General features: G+C 45.0%; 1 protein-coding gene across 1 annotated transcript; it reads left to right on the forward strand.

The window, feature by feature from the left end:
- Positions 4,155–7,629, forward strand: JAGN1 (jagunal homolog 1). Its single transcript, XM_021069312.1, is given in 8 exon segments — positions 4,155–5,154; positions 6,682–6,722; positions 6,725–6,814; positions 6,817–6,867; positions 6,870–6,929; positions 6,932–6,994; positions 6,997–7,098; positions 7,101–7,629. Coding segments are annotated over 8 exon segments (534 nt in total). The 5' UTR covers positions 4,155–5,065; the 3' UTR covers positions 7,139–7,629.

Consider the following 12,853-nt stretch of genomic DNA (forward strand, 5'->3'; position numbering starts at 1 on the left):
AATGTTCATAGTGTTATTTATTATAGGCAAAATGTAGAAGCAACCCAAATGTTCATCAATTGATGAATGGATAAAAAATGTGGTATATCCATAAATGAAATAATACTTGTAAATAAAGGGGGTATATGCTTTTATAGTGCATGGATGAACGCTGAAAACATTACGCAAAATGAAAGAAGCCAGTCACAAAAGATCACATGCATGTTTGTATGATTCCATTTGTATGAAATGTCCAGAACAGGCAAAACTCTAACGACAAAAAATAAATTAGTGGTTGTTTAGAGCTGGGGCTAGGAGTAGAAGGGGAATGGGGCCTACTAGTGGGTATGGGATTTCTTTTAGGGGAGACAAGAAAGTGTTATGATCTGTTAATCTAATCACAATCTATTTTGGTGACTGCACCAAATTTATTTGGAGATTGTACAACCCTGCAAATATGCCAAAAAGCAATTGGATTGTATACTTGAGTAGATATGGTATATGATTATATCTCAATAAAGCTGTGCTTTTTTTTTTAAGTTCAAGCTCATATTTCTTTGAGCATAGAGTTTTTCACACTAGTGCATCAGAATCACATGGAGGGCTTGTTAAAAAAATCAGATTTTGGGGGAGTTTCCTGGTGGCGCAGTAGGTTAAGGATCTGGTGTTGTCACTGTTGTGGCTCATGTCACTGCTATGGTGCAGGTCTTTTCCCTGGAAGCGGGTGCAGCCCTCAAAAGACAAAAAAAAAAAAGCCCAGGAATTTCTGTATGCCGTGAGTAGAGGCAAAAAGAAAATAAAATCAGATTTCTGGACTCCACCACTGTTTCTAACTTAGTATGTCTAGGGGGCTGAGAAATTTCTTTTTCTTTTCTTTTCTTTTTTTTTTTTTTTTTTTTTTTTTTGCTTTTACAGTCACACCTTCGGCATATGGAAGTTCCCAGGCTAGGCACTGAATTGGAGCTGTGGTTGCCGGCCTATTCCACAGCTACAGCAACTTGAGATGTGAGCTGCATCTTCAGCCTGCACCACAGCTCACGGCAATGCTGGATCCTTAAGCTACTGAGCAAGGCCAGGGATTGAACCTGCATCCTCATCGATACTAGTCAGGTTCTTAACCAATAAGCCACAATGGGAACTCTAGAAAGTATGTTTCTTTCTTTTTTTTTTTTTTTGTCTTTTGCTATTTCTTTGGGCCGCTCCCGCAGCATATGGAGGTACCCAGGCTAGGGGTCAAATTGGAGCTGTAGCCGCCAGCCTACGCCAGAGCCACAGCAACGCCAGATCTGAGCCACGTCTGCAACCTACACCACAGCTCACGGCAATGCCGGATCGTTAACCCACTGAGCAAGGGCAGGGATCGGACCCGCAACCTCATGGTTCCTAGTCAGATTCGTTAACCACTGCGCCACGACGGGAACTCCTAGAAAGTATGTTTCTAACAGGTTCCTAGGTGATGCTGAAGCTTGTGGCCCCTTAGGGACTCCATTTTGAAAACCAGCAGTCTAGCACTAGCTGTGTGATATAATTCATCTAAGCTTCAGTTAGATCTGACAAATGGGGATTAAAATAGCTCCTACATGGGTTGTCATGAAGATTAAATGAGATAATCATGAAAGGTTCTTGCTATAGAGCTTAGTGTATCCTTCAGGCTCAATAAATACTTATATCTAGGAGTTCCTTTGTGGCTCAGTGGTTAACGAACCCGACTAGAAACCATGAGGTTTTGGGTTCGATCCCTGGCCTTGCTCAGTGGGTCAAGGATCTGGCATTGCGTGAGCTGTGGTGTAGGTCACAGACTCAGCTCAGATCCCACGTTGCTGTGGCTGTGGTGTAGGCCAGAGGCCACAGCTCCGATTAGACCCCTGGCCTGGGAACCTCCATATGCCGCAGATGTGGCCCTCAAAAGACGAAAACAAAAAATTAAAAAATAAATAAATCCCTCCTAGAAGAGCTCCCAGGCAACATCATTCCTTCAGTCAGCAGATACTGATTAGGCACTTACTGTGTGCCAACCTTCCTAGGGGCTGAGAATATAGTGGGAAACAAGACAGCCTTGTCCCACGGTCCAAGGAGCTGACATTCCTGGAGGAGGGGGGAAACTGAGACTATGAACAGATATGCAAATAACCAGGGTAATTTCAGATGATGATGTTCTGGGGAGGAAACAACACAAGATGATATGATAGCAAATGGCTGGAGAGCTAGATTGGCCTGTAGGAAAGGCCTGAGAGAAGAGCTTTCAGCTAAACTTGACTGGTAAGAATTCAGTCTTTTGAAGACCTGGAGTGTCTTAGTCTGTTTGGGCTGCTATACAGAATATCATAAACTGGTGGCTTATAAACAGCAGAAATTTACTTCTTATAGTTCTTGAGCATGATAAGTCCAAAATCAAGGTGTGGATATATTTGGTGCCTGGTGAAGACCCTCTGCCTGGTTCACAGGCAGCAGTCCTCTCTTGGTGTCCTCACATCATAGAATGGGCAAAGGAATCTTTTTTATAAGGACACTAATTCCACTTTCCCAAATCCTACCTTCAAATACCATCACACTGGGGATTAGCTTTCAACACACAAATGGTGGGGAAAGGTGGGGAGGCGGGGACACAGAAACATTGATACTACAGCTTTACGCTAGGCCTGGAGCCAGTCTTTTGAAAGTCCTGGGTGGGTGGGGTGTTCAAAGGCAAGGAAACATCACTGCAATAATTTGAAGAGGGAAGGAGAAGGGTGAAGTGACAAGAACACAAATCAATAAACTCTAAGGCAAACCAAAAGCAGGGAGAAAAGCTTCAGGGAGGAAGTTCTGGGGAAAGGGTTGGGACCCCTCCCGTGGACATTCATGCTCAAACATTTATTGAGCATCCACTGTGCTTAAGAGTCTCATGATAAGCCAGTGATGACTCAGAAGCAGTCTGGCCCTGACGAACATCATGGAAATCACACACAGAAAAGACAGAGATAAGTACAAGCTAAAGCCAGAGAGTGTCTGTGGTAGGATTGGGGAGTGTCGAGGATGGTTCTGTCAACCTGAGGATTCTTCACAGTGCTTAGGAGAAGAGGATGGTTTGGGCTCACTTGGAATGTATATATCCAGCAATCATGTTGAGCTTTTACCCTGTGCCAGACACATGGGCTAGTAACTTGGTTCTTACACCTCTCTTTGAGGAGCTCAGATGTCTGAGCATGATCATCAAATGCCAAATGCATAAAATCATTTGAGATACCTTGGAGTAGAGAAGGACTCTAGTTATGAATAAAAATTGAGAAGCCAAAAAGAAAAGACTGTATATTCAACCACATTTAAAAAACTTTTCTGGGAGTTCCCACTGTGGCACAGTGGGTTAAATATCCAATGCTGTCTCTGAGGTGGCTCAGGTTGGATCCCTGCCCAGTGCAGTGGGTTAAGGATCTGGTGTTGCCGCAGCTGTGTGTAGGGGTATTCAATCCCTAGCCTGAGTGCAGCCATTTAAAACAAAAACAAACAAGACCAGCAATGCAGTACACAAACAACAAAGAATATGGGAGTTCCCATCATGCACAGCGGAAACAAATCCAACTAGGAACATGAGGTTGCAGGTTCCATCCCTGGCCTCACTCAGTGGGTTAAGGATCTGGCGTTGCCATAAACTGTGGTGTACGCCAGTGGCTACAGCTCTGATTTGACTCCTAGCCTGGGAACCTCCATAAGCCACAGGTTCGCTCTAAAAGACAAAAGACAAAACAAAGAATAGGAACATAGTTCAGGGAAAGGAAATCTAAATGACTCAAAACACATGGAAAAATGGTTTAGTTTTTCGGGTAACAATTTTGAAATGTTCTTATTTGTGTTTTATTGTGGTAAAATGCACATAACATAAAAGTAACAATTTTTGTCTTTTTAGGGCTGCACCCACAGCATATGGAGGGTCCCATGCTAGAGGTCGAATCCAAGCTGTAGCTGCTGGCCTACTCCACAGCCACAGCCACATCCATGCTGGATCCAAGCTGTGTATACAACCTACTCTTCAACTCACAGCAACACCAGATCCTTAACCCACTGAACAAGGCCAGGGGTCAAACCTACTTCCTCATGGATGCTAGTCAGATTTGTTTCTGCTGAGCCACAATGGGAACTTCTAAAAGTAATCATTTTTAAGTGTACAGTTTACTGGCATTAAGTATATTCACACTGTTGTGCAACCCTTACCACACTGATCTCCAGAACTTTTTCATCTCCTTTTCATCTCTGTACCCACTGAACAAGTCTCCATTCCTTCTTTCCTCTAGCCCTGCAGCCACTGCCCTGCTTTCTACTTCTACCTAATTTCTTTTTCTCATGGCCTTGACATTTTAAAGAAAGCACAGTCCAGTTATTTTGCAGAATGTCTTTCAATTTGAGTTTATCTGTCATCTCTTCATGATAGATTCAGGCTGAGTATTTTGGGCATGCACATCACAAAAGTGATGCTGTGTCCTCAGCTTTATCAGGAGGCAGAAAGATTCAGTTTGTCTCACTTCCGGTCAAGTTAATTTGCTTACTTAGTTAAGGGGATGCATGCCAGGTTTCTCCTGTGCCTTCTCCCGATATCTCCTGTGAAGTTACCGTTTCCTCTTTGCAATGATTAAGTAATCTGTGGGGAGATACTTTAAGACAGGATGGAAGATGTATGCTCTTGAGAAAGTCACATATCTTTTCCAGGAATAAGTTTCCCCAATCTGTGAAGTGGGGACTGAGACATCTTAAACTTGAGTGAGAGTTTAAGAAGTGAAAGTGCTGGAGAGGCTGGAGAATCAGCAAGACCTTGGCAAAAATATACATGTGCTGTGAATTAATATTCTGCACGGGGCAAAGTGCGGGGAGAGACTGCTGGGGCGGGGCCGAGAGCGCGCGCGTGCGTACGTGTTCTCCTGCGCGTGCGCTTGCACAGGGGAATGACCACAGAGTCGGTCCTCCAGGGACAGACAGGCCGGAAGTTGTCCTCGCGAAACCCCAGGCTCTTGGGTTGGCTGAGCTGAGGTGGCGCGAACGGCGTCCGTGGGCCGCTTGGCGTGGTAGTCGTGACAGCGGGTCGGTGTGACGGGCTCCTGGGTTCTGGGTGGGGACAATGGCGTCTCGGGCAGGCCCGCGAGCGGCTGGCACCGACGGCAGCGACTTTCAGCACCGGGAGCGCGTCGCCATGCACTACCAGATGAGGTATGAAGTGAGGCTAGATCTGCGGGCCAGGCCTCAGGATCTTGCTTCCCAGGCAGCCCCCGCGCACCTGCCAAGTCCCTCCTTCTAGGACAACCCGGAACCGGTCCCCAATCTCGAGAAGCCCCCTTGCTCCTCTGAGCTCCACCTTTGATCCCCCTGTGCCTCGAGGGGTCCGGCCCGCTCCACTGCGATGCTGGCCTGGCTCTCCGCCCTCGGGAACAGAATTTCTAATTGAGCCTCAGTTTTCTCATCTGGCAAGGGAAATTTAATCTGCCATTTTGATATTGGTGAATTAATGAGGCAACAATTAGCGTAAAGGACGTAGCATAACAGCCCGTAAGTCTGCCCAATACGTAGTAGCTGCTATATTTTGGGCTTTTTGGGGAATGTGGCCCTAAAATGAGTTTAATGGACCACCACCATCCACCAGCACGTAAGGTATATTTCTACATTCGTTTATTCCTTCAACAGATATTTATTGAGTTTCTACCCATCATGCATTGTGCTAGGCACTGAAGATACAATAGCGGAAACAACCTAGTCTTTGTATGCATGTTATACTTTCAATAAAAAGTTTATTGACAAACAAACAAAAATGGTCCCGCCTTCATGAAGTTTGAAGTCTACAGGTGACTGATTTTTCCCCCCGACCTTTCTGCACGTTCTATAATGAATTTTTTTAAAAGATTTTCTTTCTTAATCCCATTAAACTTTCCCAGAATCTTTTCTGCATCTTTTTCTCCAGAGTTTTAAAGAGTGACAAGCTCTGCGAACCCTCACTTTATTCCTATCCTTAGACCCCTGCCAAGGGGACTCACAGCCAAGCCTGTGTTTTCATGTCTGTCTAGAGCAGAACTCTGCCCTCGAAGGAGATGTAAAGTGGATTTAGGACCTGAGAAATTCAAAGAATAAGAGAAAATGGGCTTCCTTTAGGTGAAAAATGTACTCTAGCTGGAGAAGTGTGGGCAGCCTGAGTTGGTTTCCTTGCTGCCAGTACCTCCTCTAATGGGCTGAATGCCTGTGCTACAGTTAATCATCTTTCAAAACACAGCCCTCGGTTCCTCTTCTGCCTTTAAACTGACTCTTTCATAGTCTGCAACTTCATGTCCTGCTACTCCCTTCCTCACCACAGTGTAGTCCTTCCACACCCAACCACTTGCTTTCCTGGAACACAAATGCTTAGGCCTTTTTTGCTTGCATGCTCTTAGCTCTGCTTGGAGTTTTCATCTCCACCCACTTCTCAGAGCCTAGCTCAGATAGCATCCTTGTCTAGACAGCCTTCTTAGGCAATTCATCCCAAGCAGAATTAATTACTCCTTCCTATGATCCATATAATTTGCAACATAGATTTACTAGAGCTTTTCTAGTTTGTTTTCTAATTATTTTTTCTTCCTCCATACCTTGTTCCCAGCCTCCAGGCAAGAACTGTATCTTATTCACCCAGTGTTCTGTATAGTTGCCTGACATATAGTTGGTGGTCAGAAAATTTTGAATGAAAGCTACTTCTTCCTCTGCTCTGCCCCACAGTGTGACCCTCAAGTATGAAATCAAGAAGCTGACCTACGTGCATTGATCATATGGCTGCTGCTGGTTGCCAAGATGAGCGTGGGACACCTGAGGCTCTTGTCGCATGATCAGGTGGCCATGCCCTATCAGTGGGAGTACCCTATTTGCTGAGCATTGTGCCCTCCCTCTTGGGCCTCTTCTCCTTCCCCGCAACAACATTAGCTACTTAGTGCTCTCCATGATCAGCATGGGGCTCTTTTCAATCGCTCCCTCATTTATGGCAGCATGGAGATGTTCCCCGCTGCCCAGCAGCTCTACCGCCATGGCAAGGCCTACGCTTCCTCTTTGGTTTTCCCGCCGTCTCCGTCATGTATCTGGTGTTAGTGCTGGCAGTCCAAGTGCACGCCTGGCAGTTATACTACAGCAAGAAGCTCCTAGATCTTGGTTCACCAGCACACAAGAGAAGAAGCGTAAATGAAGCCTACCTGATGGACTGCTGTGTGAGGTGAAGCCAAGCTCCCATCCAATGGAGTGAGAGGTGGAGGAGCTGTTCTAAAATCTTCTTTGCTGATTTGGCAGCTGCCATGTTGGCAACTAGTGCACACTAGACCAAGTTCTGGAAAGCCCTTCTGTTGCCATCAGCTGGTGGCAAAACTACATTTAATTTATTCCTAGTTGGTGGAACTGGGTGATCCACAGCTGTGAAACAAATTTCAGCTGGTTGAAGTTGAGGTCCTTCAGGGCTTTTCTTTTAAGACTGAGCTTTATCCTTGCCTGTGGGTCATTCTCCACTTCTATCCATGACCTCTTAGCCACTGAGACTAAGGGAGATAGGGAATAAATCAGATTTTCTTCAATCTGTGGATCATGGGGCAGAAAGCATTTTGAGCTTGTCCCCTGAATACTGGTCTCTACTGTGAAGCATTTTAATTGAAAAGAACCTCAATAAAGTTACAACTGCCTTGTCCACCCTGTGCTTGTGTTCAGGAGTTGATAGAATGTGAAAAGTGTGTTGTTTGCTTTGTGTTCAGGAGTTAATAGAGTGTGAAAATTGTGTTGTTTGAATGGGCTTAGACACTAGGAGGTAGGTAGAAGCTCCCTGAGAAACTTGGCAGTGGCTGTGGACAAGTGAACTGGGCATAAGGAGCCTAAGTCATAGTGGGCAACCTTTAGCTCTCAAGTGGTCAAATGGACCATGCATTAACCTCCACCTGTGAAATGGTCCATTCTCAATTGTCCAGCTTGGGTTATGGGCTCTTTTGGTGGATATTCATGTTTATCATTCAGTGTTACAGTGTCAGTTACGTGTCTAGTACTATATTGTCATCCAAAAGAATTTTATTTTATTTTATTATTATTCTTTGTCTTTTTAGGGCTCCCCTGTGGCACATGGAGGTTCCCAGACTAGGGTCAAATTGGAGCTATAGCCACTGGCCTACTCCACAGCCTTAGCAATGCCAGATCCAAGCTGCGTCTGCGACCTACGCTACAGTCATGGCAACATCGGATCCTTAATCCACTGATGGAGGCCAGAGATTGACCCTGTGTCCTCAGGCATGCTAGTCAGATTTGTTTCTGCTAACTCTCAAAGAATTTTAAAGTATCCTGCATATAGAGAATTTGCAATCTAGGTGAAACATAATATATGTGTGAAACAATTAATGAACACAGTATATAATGGTGTGGAGCAGATAAGTAAAATAGAAGTGGGGAGTTCCCATTGTGGCTCAGTGGTTAACAAATCCGACTAGGAACCATGAGGTTGCAGGTTCAATCCCTGGCCTGGCTCAGTGGTTAAGGATCGGCGTTGCCATGAGCTGTGGTGTAGGTCGAAGACGAAGCTCAGATCCCGTGTCGCCATGGCTCTGGCGTAGGCCAGAGGCTACAGCTCTGATTAGACCCCTAGCCTGGAACCTCCATATGCCGTGGGAGCAGCCTAGAAAAGGCAAAAGACAAAAATAAATAAATAAATAGGAGTGGGAAGAGAACTAAAGGCCCTTTCACACCTAAAAGTCTGATACACAGTAAATAGTGCATGGAAGATGTGTGTTTCTTTGCTCTTACGCACTTGACTTTATTGTTTCTGGATGATGCCCAGATATTTGACTCTGGATCTCTACTCTCTCCAGAGTTATAGTCATTCTTCTGTTGTATAAACATTGGGTATGTACTTAGTCACTAAGGTACTGGCAGTACGTCTGACTACACAGCCTCTAGATGTCCTGATTATCATTTTAAACTCAGTGTGTCCCAAACTTAACTCCTTGCCTTCTACCTCATATCCATTCCTCTTTCTGCATCCCTGTGTGCAAATGAGTATCCTAAGAGCTCAGCTGTGGATCATCATCATTGCTCCCTACTCTGTGCTATTAGATTTTGAACAACTAAAATTCCATAATCCCTTTTAGACATTTCCACAGTGTGGTCCCAGTGCACTTCTGCGCTATCTCCCAGTATTCTCACACACTGTCTCTCAGTCACTAGAGCCTCTTAGGAATCCCCATGTTGGTTCTGTGTTTTCCCAGTTTCCTTAAATTTCCCTTTTCCACTCTTTTTATTTTTATTTTTGTCTTTTTGGGCCACACCATGGCATATGGAGGTTCCCAGGCTAGGGGTCGAATCGGAGCTATAGCCGCTGGCCTACGCCAGAGCCACGGCAACACCAGATCTGAGCTGCGTCTGCGACCTACACCACAGCTCATGGCAACGCCAGATCCTTAACCCTACTTCACAGCTCCTGGCAACGCTGGGTCCTTATCCCGCTGAGCAAGGCTAGGGATGGAACCTGCATCCTCATGGATGCCAATCAGATTCGTTTCCACTGAGCCATGATGGGGACTCCTCCCTTTTCTGTTCTTAAACCTTTGACTTAACCTTATGTGGTAACTCTGGAGGCTTCTGATTCCTTCGGTTCAAGGAGCGAGGGGTCTTTGAATTCACATGGCATTTAAATTTTACCTCTTCTATGATAGAATTACTAATAGACATGTTTTTCTCACTCTTTGCTCAGTACCTAACATGCAGCATGCACTCTGCCTTTATTGAGTGAAGTAACATGTCTTACTGTAGACTAAAATGAAAGTGTATTTCACAGAGCAAAGTAGATTGAATCAGGTGGGATTTGGAGAGCACAGAAGTGCAGATGGAAATGAGTAGGTAAATGGAGCTTTGTGCACCAGGCACAGACAGCTAATTTTCAAAGGATTGGGATGGTGGATTTCTATTGTGGTGCAGGAGGCTAAGGATCTGGCATTTTCACTGTATCAGCTTCTGTGGCACAGGTTTGATCCCTGGCCCTGGAACTTCTCCTTGCTTCACACATAGCCAAAAACAAACAAAAATTAAATTTATTATTTTATTTTTTTTGCTTGTTAAGGCTGCACCCGCAGCATATGGAGGTTCCCAGACTAGGGTCCAGTCGGAGCTACAGCTGCCGGCCTGCACCACAGCCACCGCAACACAGGATCCAAGCCGAATCTTCGACCTACACCACAGCTCACGGCAACACTGGATCTTTAACCCACTGAGTGAGGCCAGGGATTGAACCCTCAACCTCATTGTTCCTAGTTGGATTCATTTCCACTGCGAAAATTTATTTGATTATTAGAGTGGTGTTGTACAGTCATGGGTTGCTTTCAGACCCATCATAAAAATTGTCAACACCAAAAAATAACCACTTCGTTCATTTTAGTTTTCTGCTTGTTGGGATTCTGCTTTTCTGGCTTTTCCAGTTATGTTTTCCCCTGCTTCAAGGTTGTAGTGTTTCCTGAAGCAAACAAGATCCTATTTGATAGGGATCTTGATTTAGTAGGAAGGCACTGTATTGGATTGGAATACAGGTCAAGTACAAGATCAGCCCTGCCTAATTCACAGGATTGTTCTGAAGATTAAATAAGGTCAAGTCTTGTGAAGGTGCTTTAAAGACAGTCTAACACTAGAGTGCTGTTGTGGTCAGCAGTAATGAACCTGACTAGTTCCACGAGGACGTGGGTTCGATCCCTGACCCCAGCTGCAGTGTAGGTTGCAGACATGGCTCGGATCTGGCATTGCTGTGGCTGTAGTGTAGGCCAGTGGCTACAGCTCCAATTCGACTCCTAGCCTTTTAGGGCCACACTCCATATGCCACGGGTGTGGCCCTAAAAAGACAAAAAGGAAACCAAAACAACATGTAACATTATATATATGTGAGGAATGGTTATTATTCCCTGATGTTACAGAGCTGGAGGGTGTATGCATTGGAAGAACCCTTAGTGAGCCATCTAATCTATGAGAAAAGCAGTGTGGTATAGTGTATAGGACATAGTTTCTAATATTAGAATGACTCAGGGGAGTTCCCGCGTGGCGCAGTGGTTAACGAATCCGACTAGGAACCATGAGGTTGAGGGTTCAGTCCCTGCTCTTGCTCATGGCGTTGCTGTGAGCTGTGGTGTAGGTTGCAGACGTGGCTCGGATCCCGCATTGCTGTGGCTCTGGCGTAGGCCGGTGGCTACGGCTCCGATGGACCCCTAGCCTGGGAACCTCCATATGCCGCAGGAGTGGCCCAAGAAATGGCAAAAAGACAAAAAAAAAAAAAAAAAAAAAGAATGGCTCAGGTTGGACGTCTTTAAAGTGTTTTGCTACCTTTTGCCTTGAGCAAGATACTTAAACCTCTGTTTTATGATGGAACTTAGAGAGATCATAGTGGCTACCACCCAAGTTGTTGTGAGGATAAATTAAATACTATATATAAAAGGTATAGGTGCTTAGTACATATCAAATTCTTTCCCTTGGAACTCTTTGGTGGCCTAGTGGGTTAAGGTTCCGGTGTTGTCACTGCTGTGTCTTGGGTCACTACTATGGCATGGGGTTCAATCCCTGGCTCAGGACCTCCTGCATACTGTGAGCACAGCCGGAAAAAAAAAAAAAGATATGTAGACTCGTGGAAAACATTACCTAAGTTACAGCACACCATATATTAAAAAAAAAAAAAATCCCTTCTCTTAATGAGCACTGCTGGTGTTCTCCTATCAACTGAGAGTCCCTTTTATTAAGCATAATTTCTCTCCTCTGTTGTGGAGGTTGATCCCTTCTGGAAGAATAGGAGTAAGAAAGGGACTTGTGTCTTGGTTTTCATTGTCTAATCAGTTGGACTTTCTTGCCCAGGTGCCCTGACAGTAGGCACAGTTGCCCCAACAGACCTCAGGAATCTGCCATTATAGGAACAACCTGGAGGTGCACTGCATTGTCTGACCAGAGTCCCTTCATGGGTAAGGCTTGTCCAGGAAAATGGCTGCCCAAGGCCCCATGGTGTATTGTGTATCTGAGCATGCACAGGGGCCTGCCAAAACCTCCTGAAGTCCTGGCTTCGTCCCCAAATGGAGGTTATTGGAGCATGAAGTCTGGGTTGGCTCATTCAGACACAAACCATGGGTAAGACAGGCCTTGGCCACCTTCCAACAGGACAGGGCCTCTGTGCTGCAGGCTTCCCACTCACCTCTGTTGCCTTTACTCCAGTTGGCCACCTCCTATTCCAGCCACAAAAGTACTCCTCCCTTGTTGACACTTGACAAACAATCCCTACTCTCCTAGAAGTCCAATCACCCATAACTACTCCCGTAAGACCTGCTGTCCTTTGTTCTTTCAACTCTTAGGATTTCTTCCTCCACATTGTTAACCCTACCAACTCATCATGTCATTCAATCTAGTACTTCTGTAGACTGCAGGGCCCAGAAATCACAGATCTCCACAAGCAATTTGTTTTGGACAGAAAGACCTAGAAAGATATGGTGGTGAATCCCAGCTGTCCATTTTGTGTTTGGACAAGTTTCTTAATCCAACCAGTGTTTCCTAGTCTGTAAAATGGTTTAGTAAGACTGATCAAGGGTTATAGTATCCATAATATGAGATAATGTGAACAAAGCATATGGTCCAGAACCTGACAGTAGGAGTTTAGCAAATGTTGATCTGACCCCTCGCCCTCTCCCAGGGTGTCCTGGAATTTGCCCACTATGCTTTTTATTTTACATCCTTTTTGCAATGGCTATACGATTAGAAACAAAAACAGCAAAACAGTAAATAAAACACAGACCTCCTTTTCTGTGTTCTTCCTGCCTTCCTTTTCTCTGTGTTTTTTTCCTTTCTATTCTTTTTTTTTTTCTTTTTTAATGTGTGTATGAGTCTCTTCTTTTCTGCTTTTCCTACCAAAACTTACCCA

Source organism: Sus scrofa, chromosome 13 (assembly GCF_000003025.6).
Source record: "Sus scrofa isolate TJ Tabasco breed Duroc chromosome 13, Sscrofa11.1, whole genome shotgun sequence".
Lineage (NCBI taxonomy): Eukaryota > Metazoa > Chordata > Mammalia > Artiodactyla > Suidae > Sus > Sus scrofa.